Source organism: Arachis duranensis, chromosome 9 (genome assembly GCF_000817695.3).
Source record: "Arachis duranensis cultivar V14167 chromosome 9, aradu.V14167.gnm2.J7QH, whole genome shotgun sequence".
NCBI lineage: Eukaryota > Viridiplantae > Streptophyta > Magnoliopsida > Fabales > Fabaceae > Arachis > Arachis duranensis.
This window is the reverse complement of record NC_029780.3, coordinates 92,682,304-92,701,358: the sequence shown is the minus strand read 5'-3', so window position 1 is coordinate 92,701,358 and position 19,055 is coordinate 92,682,304. Positions and strand designations below refer to the sequence as shown.

Genomic DNA, 19,055 nt, shown 5'->3' with positions numbered 1-19,055 from the left:
GACGACTTGCATCCCCATCTTGAGGTGTGTGACATCGTTGCTCCGTTGTTGTCGTTCGAGTGTGTTGAGTGGCACCCTGCGGACAGAGTGATGCGTCAGTTTGGATATGTACAAACTCCTCCGGATTTACCAAGGGATATTCCAGTTGACCATCATTGCATCGTTCTACGCGGAGTGCAGCTTCATGACTGGACAGTTTTGCGTGGGCCATGGATAGTGGAGTGGGCAAACAGGCGATACAGCCGACTGCGAGACCTGCACCCCATACCGACCAGGGATTTTTTACCGACGGTTGAGTACCGGGATTGGTACATGCGCTCCTACAGGCATCTGTTGAGATTGACAGGGTACGTTCCTCATCATCCACAGCCACCTGCCCCACAGCCACCTCAGCATGCAGTGTTTGAGCCGTTTCCTTATTATATACCACAGCCACCGGCCTACAGTCATGGTAGCCACCACTCTCAGCAGTCCCAGCACAGCCACCACTCTCAGCAGTCCCAGCCTAGCCACCACTCTCAGCAGTCCCAGCACAGCCACCACTCTCAGCGTCATGATCCCATACTTACCATTCCTTCCGGTCATGATTGGTTTGACTTCTCCAGCGACGGACCCGGAGATCAGCTACAACAGGATTGGATTGACGCTGGTTTAGGAGGCTGGTCAGATTTTAGTAGTATCCCTTCACCGTCAGTGCCGGCTGATCCACGTAGGGCATCAGTAGATATGGGACATGCTTTGCGGGGTCGTACTTCTCACCACACGTCAGAGAGTGCGTCATGTGATAGTGGTTTTAGTCAGCGTCAGCGGGGATACGCAGTTGTTGACACCATCATCCCCGGTCCATCTGCTCTATCTGAGGCAGGCGGGTCAGCCGCTCCGACAGAGGCAGGCGGGTCGGCCGCTCCGACCGATGCAGGAGGGTCAGTTCGAGGTCACCCATATGACCTACGGACGGAGCGAAATCCACCTGATAGGTATACTCCATCGTCGGGCATTATGCGTAAGGGACTGCACTGGTTCGTTGGAAAGAAGTGAGCTTTGGTCGTTAAGTTAATGTAATCAGTTGATGTTTGTTTCTTTAACATATGTAATCAGTTAATGTTTGTTTTGTTAACATATGTAGATCGTGTTTAATGTTTGTTTACTTAACTTATGTAATCAGTTGATGTTTGTTTCTTTAACATATGTAATCAGTTAATGACACTGTTAAGCGACGATTTCTATATCAATGGATAGACTTCAATTGAAAAAATACAAACACGTCTAATTTCAAAATCATCAACTAACAAAATACAAATAAAAAATACAACCATGACAATATTAAACTACGAAGCAGCACCACTCGGTCCAGCACGCTAAGGACACCTACTCCGACTATGACCCTGAGCACCACAGAGACGGCATATCCGAGGTCCACGCATGTCGCGTGAGTCCATTTCATTCAAGTATCGGGTCAGTTTGGGCCTGCCTTTAGACGTTCGCCTCTGTGCGGGATTAGCGACCAATGTGGGTCCCTCATAAGGGGGCCATGTATCGGGATCACCTAATGGTGTGAACTCAAACTTATATACTTTACGAACCTCTGTCATCTTGTACACGTCATGCACATACAACTGCCAATCGAGACGCTGGTTAGCACAGCAAGCAATAACATGGCGACATGGTATTCGTTCAACCTGAAAGTGCCCACAATCACACGTCCGTCGTGCAAGATCAACAACTAGCACCTTTCCAGTAGTCATTTCGCGCACCTCAAACACCTCATTTCGTCTATCAAAGCGATGCACAACTATATTCCCAGCCTGTTGCATACTTGCTTCTATCCGATGTTGCGCAAATGCAGAGTACGTATATCCAGCACGCTTGCGTTCGTGAGTCTCGGCACTCTTCCGTGTAAAAAGTTCATTTAAACTATAATATGTTGCTCGGACCAGCGCCAACACAGGTAGATTACGGGCACCCTTCAAGACTGAGTTAATGCACTCGACAAGGTTCGTTGTCATATGGCCCCATCGATGTCCTTCGTCGAATGCCAATACCCAATGTCTGAGTCCAATGGCATCACACCACCTGGCATATGCCTCGCCTCGCTCTTCCAACCTCTTATAGTTGATATTGTACTCCTCCACCGTTCTTGAATAACCTATGTTGACAATAAGCTTTTGCAAGTGAGGGACTTTGAATGCCCTTAGGAAGTTACTGCCGATGTGTCTTATACAAAACATCCACCATGCTCTTGGAGGTTGCCAGTCGCCACCGGAACGATTTACTGCTGCCCGTATTGACTCATGTCGGTCTGAGATCATACCCACCCCATCTTTTCTAACAACATACATTCGCAGATTCCTTAGAAAGAAGTGCCACGCATCAGCTGTCTCCCCTTCCACCAAGGCAAAGGCGATAGACACAATATTATGGTTCCCATCTTGTGCAACAGCTACTAGAAGTGTACCTTTGTATTTTCTGTATAGGTGTGTGCCATCAACCTGAACCAGCGACTTGCAATGTCTGAATGCCCTAATGCATGGATTGAAACTCCAAAATACACGATGAAGTATTTTTACACCTTGCGCCTCCTCATTCCCGTTGTATAGTGGTCGTGTTTTTATTTGGACAACTGAACCAGGGATCTTCTGCACCATGACCGATAGCCACCATGGCAAGGCTTGGTAAGAATCCTCCCAACCACCGAAAACGTTGGCTATGGACTTCTGCTTTGCCAACCAAGCCTTTCGGTAACTAATGGTATAGTTGAACCTTGACTGGACTTCCGCAATTATAGATTTCACCTTGATGGACGGGTCCGTCTCGACCAATGGCCTTATAGCATCAGCAACTGTATCTGAGTCCAACTTCGAATGATCTTGTGAAATTGTTTCGATCGTGCACGTGTGGCTACCGTTGTATCTTCGTATCTCCCAACAACCTTTTTTCCGTATCAAGCTAGCTCGGATAAGCCAGTCACATCCGCGCCCGTACATCTTGCATTTTGCATAGAACGTCTGTGGCTCAGACTCATACACCTCATAGTCAACTCCTTTACCAATAGTGAAACTTCTAATTGCTGCGACGACCGACTTTCTAGAACTGTATTCCATTCCAATCCGGAACTCCCTGTCCTCACCATCGGCAACGCCTATGTCAACAAAATTAAAAAATAGTAAAAACAATTCAAGTTAAAATGTAAATTACATATCTTTACTAACATCTTAAGAATATTCAAGTTAAAATATAAATTACATATCTTTACTGGTTCGTTTTCTTATTCGGTTTAATTAACGGACCGGACCGGTTTAATATTTGCTTCACCAATTTTCTGGTCGAACCGGCCGATTCAGTCCGGTCCGGTCCGGTCCATCCAACACTGTTTTTTACTCAATCGAACGTATAAACTAACAAAAAATTATTATTTAGTGACCACGTACCTATGTTTGTATATTCCGGAAACTCGTGTGCATGCATGGCCTCGAGATCCAACTCACGCATAAAAGGTGGAACGTCCATCGGTTGACTGCTCGACGGACCCACCACTACATTCTCTGCTGCTGCCTCAACTCCCACATTACCATCTTCATCTTCGTCGCCGGCCTCATAAGTGGCTTCGAAATCATCTTCGCTGTCACTATTCATTCCTTGGTACACTGCATCTCTATCATCATGTATATCTACATCATTCTCAACCGCCACTGCCTCTACAATTTCAAAATCAACGTACACCTCAATCTGTGGGTGTCGCATCTGAGTCTGCTGGTGAATTTCAAACATCTTCTGCATACTCGCTTCATCAGTGATCGGCATGGCATCAAACTGTATTAGACCACCAAAAACCACAACCGGATTTCGGTACAGAATTCTGCTCACTCTCATTAACGTACCATTCTCCATGCTTTGACAGAGGCCGTTCTGCAGCTCCATTAATGTCATCGTGCAGGGAACCACAAACGAAAACGGATTCTGGCACACAAACCTCACTCCCTCATGAGTATTACGTATTATCTCCCCGTTGCGATACACCACCAAATTTGCAGTTCCCTCCATTACACCACCTCAAAGAATCCTCACAACACACTCAAATCTCACTCACTATGGAAAACACTCTCGAGCTCTTCTTTATATAGAGCAGTGCTGCCTGTCTCAACCAATCACGCTTTGACACGTGTCAGAACGCCCCTGCGTGCTGACTCATCACGCCCCCCACGTGCTGCACTTCCTGGCCAATCACGCTTTGACACGTCATCACGCCCCCCACGTGCTGATTCACCACGCCCCTTGCGTGCTGCCACGTGTTGCAACTTCATTCAGCCACGTCAGCACGCCCCCTGCGTGCTGCTTAAGTGGCTCAATCAGAGCGTGCCACGTCGCCTCCACGCCCCCTGCGTGTTGAAGGCACCTCGCCCCCTGCGTGTTACCCCTTCATCTGACACGTCCATATATTTGTAATACACACTATAAGTCCATTTTCTCCTAATACACCAAAATATTTTTCATATTTTAATTAATGAGCCGTTATATGAAGAACATATAATCGAAGGATTTCTGACCCAAATAGAATATATATATATATATAGGATAAAAAATTATTAATTTAATATAATAAATGTGAGTTAAACAATATTTAATATGTGGTTGGACACGTTATATTAAAAAGAAAATTATAGGTAACTAATAACAGTTTTGAACAATGTGTGAACAATGTGAATTAATAGAGTTAAAAGAGTAAATTAATCTTAAATTTAATTAGTAGTATTAAATTAAGATGTAATGTATTCTTATTTGATTGACAGTTGTTCATGTTGTTCAAGATGGTCATTGTTTACCTAGTCAATTTTGCCAAAAAAAATTATAATGAAAAATTTTAAAATTCTTTTAAAGGTGACTTATTTTTTCTTTCTAAGTATTAATGTTAATTAAAAGAAGGAAAAAGAAAAAGTGAGCTTGGTTAGTATGGATGTGGCTATGCCTCCGATGTGAAAATAAAATTGTTGACGCGTGGAATGTAAAATAAAAAAACAGTCGGTCTTTAGTGTATTTTAAGTGGAGGTGATGAAATAGTGGTAGTTATAAAATAGTGGAAGAAGTAAGGACGAGACAAAATGAAGATGAGATTCATGATTAACACAAATGAGTTGTTAATTCGTTGTGGTGAAAATAAAATGTCATATTAAACTGCAAATAGGAGAGCGAAACACTCAACCATAAACTTGAGTCCAGAAACTTCAACCATGAGCCCTGAACCCCCCAAACAGGAAAAATCGAAAGAACGGAACTCGTATCCCCACTCCATGAAATACGATTTGTATACCCGTGAAAAACAAAATGATGTATACAAATTCTTAGAAGACGAATCTTGAACCGTAAAAAGTCAATTGATTTGCTTATTTCTTTTGGGGACAGAACACGGCAAGACTAATTCTGCTAGTTGAACCCCGCATGCGCAACCCAAAAACTCCTTATCGCAAAAATGGTGAACCATCGGCGGGGAGCCCAAGAACCAAATTCTATGAACACCATATCCGAAATCGTAAATCGCAGTTGATTTGTGTATCTTGTTTGGTGAAATAATATCGTAACACTGTATTAATACCAATAACAATATTAATTAGTTAAGACAAAAAATATTAATTAACTAAAATATGAATTTAATTTTAATTGTGATGAGTTTGAAAAACTCCAAATTAATTTAATGATGATCAAACATTATTAAAATGTTTAATTACAAAATTATTAAGTTAAATTTTAATTCTTTTGTTGTGTAGATTTTGTTTTGGGCTAAAAAATGGCAAGCCCAATATGAAGTTAATTTTCAGCCTTGTGCGAAAATGTTTAAATATAAGTGGCTGAATTAATGCTATGCTTGTTGGGCCAGGAAAACTAATTTGAAGCCCAACAAAGTGGGTGGTCCGAAATAAAAAAGGAAATGGGGCAGAATGTTTCAACTTTGGAGGCTTCCCCTTCTATAATAAGGGTGAACAGCCAAGGCTTGAAGTAAGGAGAAAAGAGTGAAAGCACAGAGTTCTCATAACCACCCAAGCTAAGAGAAGTTTTTCTCCTTCAATGTATTTCATGTTGTAATTTTCTGTTTAGTTTTGTCTGCCTTGATTCTCATGGTGAAAAAAGACAATTAAGTGTAAGGTTTGTAAGAAAAAGCCATAGAGTGAAAAAAGACAGAGGGTACAAAATTAAAAGAAAAAGTCATAGATGCCTTAGAGGTCCTTTGTACATGATTCTGTGAGAATTTCCTTGTAAATTGGGTTAGCACTTAGCAGTTGAAAGTTTGTTAGGTGACCAAGTCAAGTTCAGGATTGGGGATAGATTCTGGACTTGTCCCAGATAGGAAGGGTAGTTCCTAGGAAGAATTGGTGATTGTAATATGTATGATTATAGTGAAATTCCATCATAGTTGTGATGGAGACTGGATGTAGGCTACATTGTACTTAGCAGGTGAACCAGGATATTTCTTGGTGTGATTTTCTCTCTCTTCTACTCTATTTCTATTTCTGTCGCGTAGGAGACAAAACTGAAAAATATTTCTTGCCTGGTTACAAGATAAAAAGAAAATGTCTTGTGGCTAGGTACGAGACAAAAGATAAGAAAAGTCTCCTGAAACTATTTCAAAGGTCAGAAAGTTACACCCAGCAAAAATGGGCTAAGATTCAACCCCTCCTTCTCTTAACCACCGATAACCATTAAATTGATATAATTATTTTATATATATATATAGAGAGAGAGAGAGAGAGAAAGAGAGAGAGAGAAAACTTTTTTCTTGTATAATTCAAAAATGAAAAAAAAGTTGTGACTTTTTTTAATTTATTTGTAAACTAATATTCTAAGAAAATTTTTTGAGAATTAGCAATTTTTAGTAATTTTGGTCATTATTTAGCTAGTACAAATATTAAATTATTTTTAACAAATAAATTTTATTAATTTATGTATATAAATTTTAAAAAATATAAGTATAAATTGTATTGATTTATGTGTATAAAATTTTAATAAATATTAATACAAATTATATGTTTTTGTGTGTAAAACGTTTGTAAATGTAATTATAAATTATTATTGGCTAAAAATAATAATATTTGCTGGTAGTCATGTAGCATTTTCTATCAATTATTTACATACTTATTTAACTATTTTTTCTATTAATCTGCTAAATACTTTTAAAGTCTAATAGTATTTAATTTATATATTGGTACATGTATTAAAATGGCTAAAAATACAAACAAAGAAAAATTTTATAATAAGAGTCCAATTATACAATGTTTATATACAAATGGTCCTTGCGGTGACTGCAGGAAAATTGACTTGATTTTTTATTTTAATTTACAATTAAGTGAAATAATTACATGAGCGAAAAAATTTAGAATAAAAAATTGGAGAATTATGTATTTATAATGTACATTGTCTTTTATTCCTAGACTAAAAAATATAATTCAACTCCCTTATAATATTTTTTAATCGTATGTAAATTAATTAAAAAAGTATTTTAATTTTTTAAATTAAATTCAAAATTATAATTTCTATTACAATTGAAAAACTTTAATCCTAAAAATAATTACTTTAGGATATAAAAATTAAATATGAAGATCATGAACTCACCTTTGAATCAACACTCTGTTATTGATTTTATTTAATTAATAAATACTACATACTAGTTAATATGTACAATTTAGATACTGTGACAATAATTAACACAAGGTAAAGTATTTTTTTTTTCTGAATTTTGACAAATTTTAAAAATACCTCTAAATTTTATTTTATTTTAATTTTGTCTTAAAAGTTTTTTATTTGTATCAAATATACCTCTATTAGCTAAATTTTCAAAAAAATTAAGACCAATCTAACAATAATGCATAAAAATTATGCTTGATTTGCTTGTGTTGAGGGTTGTTCTTATGAAATTGTTGTTGAATTGGTCTTAAATTTTTTAAAAAAATTAGCCGTTAAGGGTATATTGATGCAAATCGAAAACTTTTAGGACAAAATTGAGACAAAATAAAACTTAAGGATATTTTTAAAATTTTTGTTAAACTTCAGGGATAAAAAATATACTTTACCCTTAACACAAACAACTTAAAATGAGTTAAAGAGGAGTTTTTTTAAAAGTTATAACGGAGAAAAGTGTATATTTTATAAATAGAAGAAAGAAAAATATCATTTTAGTATCTTTTAAAAAAAATAAAATTTTCTCTTAAATTTTATTAAACATATTTTTTAAATTTCTTAAATTTAATAATATCTTGAAGTTAAATATTGGATTTTTTATGTGTAGTTCAAGGATAAAATTATTGAACTTGTATACCTGGTTAACTAGTAATCAAACTTAGTTTGAGAAGACTTGACGCAATAATAATATCTAATATTTTTATATTTTTTAATAATTTAAATAATTGTTTAGGGTGAAAATTGTTGAAAAAATACCATGGTGTAACACTATTTTATAAAAAAATGATTTACGATACACTATTAACTACAAGCTTCAACCAAAATGTATAGACCACCTCTAATATTGATTTATACTAAAGGAGCAAGTCAACCATTAAGAAATATAAACATAAATGATCATTAAAAAAAAATAAGCCACTCTTTTCGCAATAAATATTTAATCAATAATTTTGTGCTGAATAAAATTATATATTCAACTACCATAAAATTATATATTCAACTACCACTCAAAAATTAAAACAGTAATTTATGTGTTTTCAAGCTCTAGATATACATTTAACTACCACTCTTTTTCTTATGATAACATGCATCACACTACTGCATACTGCAACCAACGGAACGCGTGACATTCAGAACCCGTTTGATTTGACTTCACGCCACCAAGCCATTTCCATTGCACCTTTTATGAGTTTTGGTCACTTTCTCTGAGCCAGCTGCATAGTGTAACATAGGACTAATATGTGTCAACACATGAAACAAAATAACAAAAAATATATATATGTGTATGAACTTTAATCTGTACACTAGTACTACCCATGAAAGAATTGGTATGAGCGTTTTAAATTAAGAATTATTATGTCTTTATTAAATAACAATAGAGATTGATTTGTCTAATTTTTTACTAAAATTTGATATAAGGATTGATATTGTGAAGTGTAATTAATGAGTTAAAGAGATAAAGAAGTCGTAGTTGGTTAGGTGTTAGTTCAAGAAACTGGTTTCTATTTCTTAGTAGGTGTTCTCTAACTATATATAGTATGTGTTCAGTATTTAGAAGGGTACATTTCTTGTTTTACTCAGTTGTAATATTCCTATTGCTATTAGTATTGTTTCAGTCTCGAATACTCTTCTCTGCTCTTTTTTTTGCTTTTGGCTTCTTGTTGAAGAAGCAACTGGTTCAAAGTCTCTTCATAGTATCAAGAGCATTTGGTTGAAGATTTATGACAGACCAATCTAAAGATTTAGCCATTTCTCCCACCAATACACTTCTGAATCAACGACCCTTGAATTTTATTAGAGAAAAGTTGAGTGAGAATAATCACAAAACTTGGCAACAATAAGCTTTGTTTGCAATAAGAGGCCAACATCTTAAAGATCACCTTCTTCCTAATCGAGTTCCTTCTCAATTTGATACAGTCAAACAACCACAACAACAAGAAAAAGAAAAAGAAAGTGAAAAATACTAGCAGTGGTGCACAGATAATTATAACCTGTCAAATTGGTTACTTGTATTTATTGATTCTGCTTTCAAGAACAAGATGATTGGATGTAAGTTCAGTTTTGAAATTTATAAAAAAATAGAGGAATATTTTGCTAAATCTACCAGATATAAAATCAAGCAACTTCAAGCCCAACTCAAAACCATCAAGAAGCAAGGTATGAATGCTTCATTATATCTCAAAAATTAGAGCTATCGTTGATTCTTTAGCAGTTTTAGAAGAGCCTCTTAGAATAGAAGAACATAAAAAGGTAATCTTAGAGGATTTATATGAAGATTACTAAATGCTACTCACTACAATCAATGCAAAGCCAGAGACGTATATCCTTACTAAAGTTGAAACAGTTGTTCTTACACATTCTGATATGATTGAAAATTTCAAAAAACCAAAAAATCTTGTAGTGCAAGCAAATCTTGTATAATGTTCTTTCCCATCCATTTATAATCAAATTAGCGAAAATTGTGAAAGAAGAGGAAGAGGAGGATCAGGAAGGTTTGTGACCGCTTTGGACACATTGTATGGCATTGCTTTCATTGCTTCAATCAAGAACAACCTCCACCTTCTCAAAATCAGAATAATCAAACCAGCTCCTCCGATTCTATTTTGAATTTCTCCATTGCCTCACGGAGGAGTATTACAAGAACCATTGAGTGCTAATATCAACGAAACAGTATAAAGAAGACAAGAAAAAGCATAATCAATACTATAAGGATAGTCTCGTAGGTAGTATTAAGGGAAGAGAGAATTATTGTTACTCATCCATTGTCACAGCAACACCTGAATGATGGAGAAGAAGTGGGATAAGGAAGCAATATTCAAAAGGAAAAAGAAGTTAGAGAAGAATTTTCAGAAAGAGAGAGAGCAATACCACTCAACGCTGCCACACATAACCTTCCAACCTTCTATTTAAGGTTCTGATAAACCCCGTTTTTACGGTTTATCTAATGTTGAGTTTAGAGTATTTTGTTAACCTTTTCTCATATTTATTCAATAAAATAGCATAGTTTCATGACTGTCTCCTAATTTGTGCTTAAATATGAAAACATACTTTTGGACCCTTCATTTGACAATTTTAATCTTCTTTTGATTCCACTAGATGCCTTAATGTGTTTGCTAGTGATTTCAGATTAGAAAAGGGTTAGGAATGGATCAAAGGAGTGAAGAAAAAGCATGCAAAGTGGGAAAATCATGAAAAGTCAAAGATTTGGGATATGTCCATGGGCGCGCACGCGCACTAGACGCATACGCGTGGATCGTCAAAATCCCATGGACGCGTATGCGTGCTGTATGCGTACGCGTGATGTACGCGTACGCGTGCTGTATGCGTACGTGTCATTGTTGGCACGTATTTTTTAAGTGAATTCGTGTCCAGCGAATTCACAGAGGCTGTGGGGTCCAATCTGGACCAACTTTAGCGCCAAAATGCTAAAAAGGACCAATGATTGAGGGGGAAGGCATGTTTTGATCATTAGGAATTTTAGATATAGTTTTAGAGTTAGTTTTCTAGAGAGAGAAGCTCTCCCTTCTCTCTAGAATTAGGATTAGGTTTAGGTTAGAATTTCTTAGATCTAGACTTTAATCTTTGCTTTCATCTACTTCTACTTTTCAATCCTATGTTGCTACATCTTGTTCTTCTATTCTCTAGTTGTAATTTCTTCTATTTTGTTTCCATACTTTGTAAGTTGATCTACTCTTGTTCTTCTTATTTTCTTTTAATTCAATTTGAGGTAATTCATGTTAGTTGTATTTTCCTTGATTGTTGTTGTTAGTCCTTTACAATTAATTGTTGTTAGATTTCATTCTTGTTGTCAATTTACCATGCTTTCTTTTTGTGCCTTCCAAGTATTTGATAAAATGCTTGGAAGGATGTTAGAGTAGAACCTTATGTTCTTGGCTTGGGATGGTAACTTATGGATTCTTGAGTTACTAATGTCCATGATTGATGATTGGTAGCCCATTGACTCTAGTTTTCACTAATTCAATTAGTGGATAGTTAGAACCTATGGACTTGGATTGATATAGCTCATTTGACTCTCTTTTACTAGTTAGAGGATGATCTAATGGGATTGATCCATGCAATTATCATGTTGTGATTAGTGATAAGGATAGAGATCCTTGACCACCAAACCTTGCCAAGACCGCTTTATCCTTTGATTTTCATTGCCATTTACTTTTCATGTTTCTCATCCAAAATCTCAAAATATACAACTCATAACCAATAACAAGAACACTACCCTGCAATTCCTTTGAGAGACGATCCGAGGTTTAAATACTTCGGTTATTAGCATTATTAGGGGTTTGTACTTGTGACAAACAAATTTTTGAGTATGAAAGGATTATTGTTGGTTTAGAAACTATACTTGCAACGAGATTTCATTAGTGAAATTCTATACCATACAAAAGTCCAATCATCAGGTTCTCTCTCTCATGCCTTTCCCACTATCCTTTTGTTGTAAATCAATTGTCATCTGTCCTACCTCAGTAACTAATTCTTTCCCTGGTGATAACAGCTTGTTATTTTGGACACAACTATCATCATTACTTGCCTCAGTCCTCCTTCTACTATTTTTCTTCATTACATTACCTCCCTCTCTAAGCATAACCTTGCACTCAAGGTTAAATTGATGAAAAGCATTAGCAATATCTGCAGCAAATTCCCAAGTTACCTCTGCTGCCTAACTTGGACCCTAGCGAATCTTCACTTGGGGTTCCTCGTGCCCATTTTTGATAACTGTTCTGCTGTCCAAGATCTCAGTAGGCTGGAGAATCGGCCCAATCTCCAATGTCTGTAGCGAAAAAGGAAGATACTGGTCATGGTTTTCACCCCTAAATGGTTTAAGAGCTGAAACATGGAATACATCATGTATCCGGGCCTCTGGTGGTAAATTTAGCTTATAGTCAACTTCATTAATTTTCCTGTCAATTTGAAACGGACCGAAGTAGCACATACCAAGCTTCTGAGTGTTCCGTAGAGCGACCGAATGTTGCCGATACGGTTGTAGCTTAACTAACACCCAATCTCCCTCCTTGAAAGTAACATGTCGGTGTCTTCGGTCAGCGAAAGGCTTCATGAATTGTTGTGAGCGGGCCAAGTTGCACTTCAGCTGCTCGATACTGCGATCGCGTTCCAATAAAATGTCTTGCAAGGATTGATCATCCTGAGAAGACACTTCATACCGAATCAATGAAGGGGGATCCCGGCCATAAAGGGCCTTATACGGCAACATCTTAATGCTACTGTGGAAAGATGTGTTGTACCAAAATTGAGCCCAAGGAAGTAAGTCCTTCCACTTACTTGGGTTGTCGAAACAAAAGCATCTAAGGTACATTTCCAGAGCTTTGTTGACAACTTTGCTTTGGCCATCAGTTTGCGGGTGATACGCAAAGCTCATACCTAACTCAGTGCTCTGTAACTTAAATAGATGCTGCCAAAATTTGCTGATGAAAATGTGATCTTGGTCTGAAACTATGGAGTTAGGAAACCCATGCAATTTAACCACGTTTCCTATGAAAGCTTCAGCCACTGTCCTACTATCAAAATCACGTTTCAGCACAATGAAATAAACAAATTTAGAGAGCCTATCGCAATAAACCAGCCGGCTGCTTCGCTTCGGTTTTGGCTTATTGACAAATGGCACAGTCTAGCACATAACATCGGATGTCCCGCTGCATATTAGGCTAATAAAAATTGGAGCGATCCGCTCAATTGTTTTGGCAATGCCTGAATGACCGCCGATTACACTATCATGGTATTCCTTTAAAAAAATCTTGATCAAGTTACTACCTAAAGGAATAACAACCCTGTTCCTCCAAAGAAGAAGACCATTCCTTGAAGAGTAATTACCTTCACCTTGAGGATTTTGCCTGCATTGAAGCAATATGGCCTTCAGTGAATCATCAGCTTAAAGATCCTCCTTTAAAGTCATGACCTAATCGAGTTGAGGTGTAGAAAATGTCGCAAAGAAGCACCGCGAAAGAGCATCAGCTGCAACATTCTCCCGGCCTGATTTATATTGAATTTCGAAATCAAAACCCAATAACTTGTGGAGCCATTTCTGCTGTTCTGGTGTATGCAATGTTTGGTTAAACTTTGCTGATCCAAGAGGATAATGAAGTGCCTCCCTAATGTGTCGAAATTTAGCCACTGCCTCTGTAATTGCATAAAACTCCCTGACATAAGTTGATTGTTGCTGCATAGTGGAGGACAGTTTTTTTGAAAAATAAGCAATTGGGTGCTTCTCTTGCTTCAGAACCGCACTAATGCCTATCCCCGAGGCATCCGTCTCTAACTCGAAAGGCAACTCAAAATTGGGTAGTGCTAGCACAGGTTGGGAAATAATAGTATCCTTGAGATATTGGAAAGCCGCTGATGCTTCAGTGCTCCATAGAAAAGCATCTTTCTTTAATAGGTCGGTAAGGGGTGCTGCCAAAGTCGCATAACCCTTGATAAATCTGTGGTAATAACCTGTGAGGCCTAGAAATCCCCTAAGCTACTTGAGATTCTGGGGCTGTTGCCATTCACAAACAACCTTCACTTTGGCTTGCTTCATGTGCACTCCATTTCTGGAAATAGTATGCCCCAGATAATCGATTTCTACCATGCCAAAAAGGCATTTAGAGAGCTTGGCAAATAAACACTCCCGTTGTAGAATTTTTAAGACCATCTCAAGGTGTTGTAGGTGCAATGCCCAAGAAGAACTATAAACCAAAATATCATCAAAGAATACAAGTACAAATTTCCATAAGTGAGGCCGAAAGACATCATTCATCAAATGTTGGAAGGTCGTTGGGGCATTGGTAAGTCCAAACGACATTACAAGCCACTCGTAAAGGCCTTGGTGGGTGCGAAAGGCTGTCTTGTGCCTATCCTCGGGTGTCAACAAGATTTGATGATACTCGGACCGTAAATCAAGTTTAGAAAAAATAGCAGCACCAAATAGTTCATCAAGAAACTCATCCACAGCTGGGATTGGGAAGCTATCTTTGATAGTAATTTTATTCAAGGCTCTATAGTCAATACAAAAACGTCAGGTTCCATCTTTCTTTTTTACTAATAGAATTGGAGAAAAAAATGGGCTCTTACTGGGTTGGATGATTCCGTCCTCCAATATTTATTTCACCATCAATTCAATTTGATTCTTTTGGCTATAAGGATACCGGTATGACCGCACCTTGACCGGTTCGGCACCCTTAGTCAGAGGAATCGAATGATCATGCGCCCGTTGAAGTGGCAGTCCCTTGGGTTGAGCAAAAACTGTGCCATAAGTATGGAGAAGGACGGTTAATTTCGGATTCAACACTTTCGGAAGCTGTAAAAGTGTTTATGCTGTCTCATCACTTTGCTGAAGCTGAACTGTGAATGCCTCTGCTACGGCGTCGGTGTTGACCAATCACCTAATATGTGAAATTGAGCTTGAGACAAGGCTGAAGAAGTCTCACCATGCACTGTCACAAACTGTCCCTCATGCCAAAAACAAAAAAAAGCAGCGTCGTAATCCACAATATAAGCTCGCGGGGTCCTCAACCACGGGGTGCTTATCACCAAATCTCCTCCCATGACATGGAGAACAAAGACCTCCGAAATGGTAGTCTTGCAGCCTTATAATGTCACTTCCAACGAGGGAATTCGCCCTTCGACATCCATAATTGCGAAATTACCCACCATAACACGAACACCCGGAGCTGGTTCGACGGGAAGGTTTAAAAACTTGGCAATGTGCGGCTGGATGAAGCTATCGGAGCTACCTCCATCAATGAGAGGTTGAACATCTAAACCCCCAATCTGAGCCTTGATTCGAATGGAAGCAGGTCCAGAAGTGCCGTGCATAGCATTATAAGATAGATGATGTTCAATTACTTGTTGACCAAGGTGTTGCAACAATTCGCCGTCACTGGGGACCTCCTCAATTGAAACCCCTGGGGAAGCATATGGCTCTGGCTCAACCTGATAGAGCATAAAATGTTTATTTGGGCATTTGTGTGTGGCAGAGAACCTCTCATGACACCGGTAACATAATTCCTTGTCGTGGCGGCTCTGGATTTCGGCAAGTGTCAAACGCTTGATAGAACTCTTAGTAGGGATCTGCTGCTGCGGTGGTGTAGGTAGTAACGAAGGCAGAGTGCCGCGGGCTGGTCGTCGCGACAGTGTCATGTGTTGGGGTGAAGCAAGAGGGGGGCCTATAGTTAGAAGGGTCGTGCATGTTCCTTGTGGTGGACGATAATTTGTCCTCATACAAGAGCACAAGACTGACCGCTTGCATCAAGGAAGGGGGCATTATGCCTTTACTTCACAGGGAATATCCACCCGCAATCCACTGATAAAACAATCACGTAGTGCATCCTGAGGTTCGATGCTGGATTGATTCGCCAATGAAACAAATTCGGCATAATAATCAGACACGGAGCCGTGTTGTTGAAGCTTGAATAAGAGTTCTTGTGGGGACTCAAAGAGAGAGGGTCCAAATTTGATTTCAATGTCGCGCTTGAGCTGGGTCCATGATCGGAAAGGAACTGAGCGTTGAGCCATTTGAAACCACGGCACTGCCATGCTGGTCATGTGCATTGTGGCGAGACCGACTTGCTCTTCCATCGGAACTCGAAAAAAGCAAAGTATTGGTCGACAGAAACTATCCAGTTTAGCACATCCGTTCCATCGAATTTCGGGAGATCAAAGCTCACCCTTCTGTACGGTTATAGGTGTCGTTAGTGATGATCGGCTCCGGAGTACGAGCCTTACAGGGAGTCACACATGACGGAATTGCCGCGATTCGAATCAGAGAGGAGCCGGGTGAAAGAGGACTGGATCGCTTCTAGCTTCAGATCCATAGCCTCTATGGCGCACGCGCATTCAGCTCTGCCCTCCTCGGTGGCCACTTCGATCATTTGATATAAACGCTTGATGTCAGCCTCCATAGTCTTCATCCGAGTATTGTCGGCCGTGATCAATGATAGCACCAAATGGAAGGGTAAAGATCTCGTGATATTAACTAAGAGAGCATGAAAATCTCACAGAGGAGTATTACAAGAACCATTGAGTGCTAATAGCAATAAAATAGTATAAAGAAGACAAGAAAAAGTATAATCAATACTATAAGGGTAGTCTCGTAGGTAGTGTTAAGGGAATAGAGAATTATTGTTACTCATCTATTGTCACAGCAACATCTGAATGATGGAAAAGAAGAGGGATAAGGAAGCAATATTCAAAAGGAAAAAGAAGTCAGAGAAGAATTTTCAGAAAGAGAGAGAGAGCAATACCACTCAACGCTGCCACACATAACCTTCCAACCTTCTATTTAAGGTTCTCTCTCTCATGCCTTTCTCACTATTCTTTTGTTGCAAATCAATTGCCATCTGTCCTACCTCAGTAATTAATTCTTTTTCTGGTGATAACGACTTATTATTTTGGACACAACTATCATTACTTACATCAGTCCTCTTTCTACTATTTTTTTTGTTACACATTCAATACACCATTACCACCTGCATCTACTTTTCACAATTCAACTACACACTTGGTTGTTTTTTCAACTATTTCAGATCAAAATTGATACCCTGACATAAATAAATCTCACCACATTATTACAACTCCATCCAACATAATCACATCATTAGAATACCTTGGATTAGATTAGGTTCAAGTGGGTAATGGATTAGCTATTCTTATTATTAAAATTGGTAGTTCTTTTCTTTATGCAATTGAATCTAAAAGATTATTCTATTTACAAAAATTGATACATTCACCAAATATGACTAAGAATTTAATAGGTGTTCTAAAATTTGTTGATGATAACTATTTGTATTTTGAATTTCATGCTTACCATTGTGCTGTGAAATGTCAATTTACTCAGAGATTGCTTCTTCAAGGTTTTAGAAAGGATGGCCTTTATCAGTTTGTTAATGTTGCTGTACCAAAGAATTATAAATCTGTTTTTCAAGTTCTTTATACTTCTACTATTTCTTTTGATGTGTGGCATAAGAGACTTGGTCATTCTGCCATAAAAAATTATAAAACTCATTCTAAATAAATGTCACATTAATGTTCATCATAATAATGATTTTGATTTTGCCTCCATTGTTTATGAATATTGTACTAATGCTAAAATGCATTCTTTATCCTATTCTGACTTTAATACTATATACACAACTCCTCTACAACTAGTGTATTCTGATGTTTGAGATCTAGCACCTCTTATTTCTTATCTTGAATAATGGCATTATGTAACATTCATTGATACATATTTTAGGTACACATGCACATTTGTTTTAGTCAATAAATCTTATATCTTTACTGTCTTTAAACAGTAAAAATCATTCATAAAAAATTGACAAATTACAAATTAAAAGAATTATGCTAAGATAATGGTGGTGAGTATACATCTAAAACTTTTTCTGCCTATATAGTACAAAAAGGCTTTTAGCATAGGTTCTCTTGTCCATATACCCCCAACAGAATAGAAAGACAGAAAAAAAACATAAACATCTCATTAAAATGAGTTTATTTAAACTTTTCGCTGTTGCCATGCCCAAGACTTATTTGGATGAAGCTGTAGTTACTGCCACCTATCTTATCAACAGATTAGCAACACATGTTTTGGGCAATAAGACCATCTCCAGTAGGTTGGCATAAAAAGTAATTTCACATTAGCTTTTGAGAAACTCAAAGCATCTCTCTTCTCCATTAGAAGGAATTAACTTTAGTCCCTGTTGTGGTTCCACTTAATTAATTAATTAATTAATTAATTAAAATGCTTAAAATTAATGTAATTAATTTTTTTCAATAATATTATTTAAATTTATAAATTCAAAAATAATTCACTATTAAAAGATATTAATATTAAATAAATTTATATATAACAATAATACACAATATATAATTCGTGATTACACTAATTTGTAAAATTACTTAATACAAAGAAAAATATAATTAAGCTCTATAATTGACGACAAGCATTGTAAATTGCCATATGTATTTAATGTGGTATCAATATTTAATATAATTAATTATTATAATTATTATTTAATTAATTATTATTTAATTATTTAATTAATTAACATTTTTATAATTATTTATTTTTTAAATAACTTGCCAAACGGCAAGTTATTATTGGATAATAGGAGTCCCCATTTAGAGGGACTCCCCCTTTTTGATCGAAGAGAAGGAATTTCTTCTTATCTCACTCTAATGGTTGGTTCCACTTTTTTTTTACATGTATAGTAATGAAAACTCCAAAAAAAATAATCTTTGGAGTTCCTTTAAGAACATGTCTTGTCTAATAGTGAACAAATGAAAACCCTATTTACTATTTGTTTGACAAAAAATAGAAACTAATAATTGGAGTAAAATGAAGATAAATTCCATCATAGAAGCAAATAAAATCCTACTCAGTGGGA

General features: G+C 37.3%; 2 protein-coding genes across 2 annotated transcripts; both read right to left on the bottom strand.

Annotated features, from left to right (window-relative positions):
* Positions 1-1,358: 1,358 nt before the first annotated feature.
* Positions 1,359-4,041, bottom strand: LOC107466220 (uncharacterized). The gene is made up of 2 exons (XM_016085206.1): positions 3,429-4,041; positions 1,359-3,139 (listed from the first exon to the last, which is right to left on the bottom strand). Exons 1-2 carry the CDS (start codon positions 4,039-4,041, stop codon positions 1,359-1,361), a joined length of 2,394 nt encoding a protein of 797 aa, XP_015940692.1.
* An 8,311-nt stretch (positions 4,042-12,352) lies between these two features.
* Positions 12,353-15,222, bottom strand: LOC107466221 (uncharacterized). The gene is made up of 6 exons (XM_016085207.1): positions 15,105-15,222; positions 14,823-14,919; positions 14,195-14,672; positions 13,635-14,107; positions 13,406-13,529; positions 12,353-13,306 (listed from the first exon to the last, which is right to left on the bottom strand). Exons 1-6 carry the CDS (start codon positions 15,220-15,222, stop codon positions 12,353-12,355), a joined length of 2,244 nt encoding a protein of 747 aa, XP_015940693.1.
* Positions 15,223-19,055: the final 3,833 nt, after the last annotated feature.

What these genes read in the sequence shown, in the direction of transcription:
- LOC107466221 (XM_016085207.1), bottom strand. Translation starts at nt 15,222, where the DNA reads ATGGGAGGAGATTTGGTGATAAGCACCCCGTGGTTGAGGACCCCGCGA. An exon ending in GTCAAGGTGCGGTCATACCG is followed by an intron (nt 14,673 to 14,822) that starts GTATCCTTATAG and finishes TATTGACTATAG; the next exon opens with AGCCTTGAATAAAATTACTA. An exon ending in TGAAGCAAGCCAAAGTGAAG is followed by an intron (nt 14,108 to 14,194) that starts GTTGTTTGTGAA and finishes AGATTTATCAAG; the next exon opens with GGTTATGCGACTTTGGCAGC.
- LOC107466220 (XM_016085206.1), bottom strand. Translation starts at nt 4,041, where the DNA reads ATGGAGGGAACTGCAAATTTGGTGGTGTATCGCAACGGGGAGATAATA. An exon ending in TCCGGAATATACAAACATAG is followed by an intron (nt 3,140 to 3,428) that starts GTACGTGGTCAC and finishes TTGTTGACATAG; the next exon opens with GCGTTGCCGATGGTGAGGAC.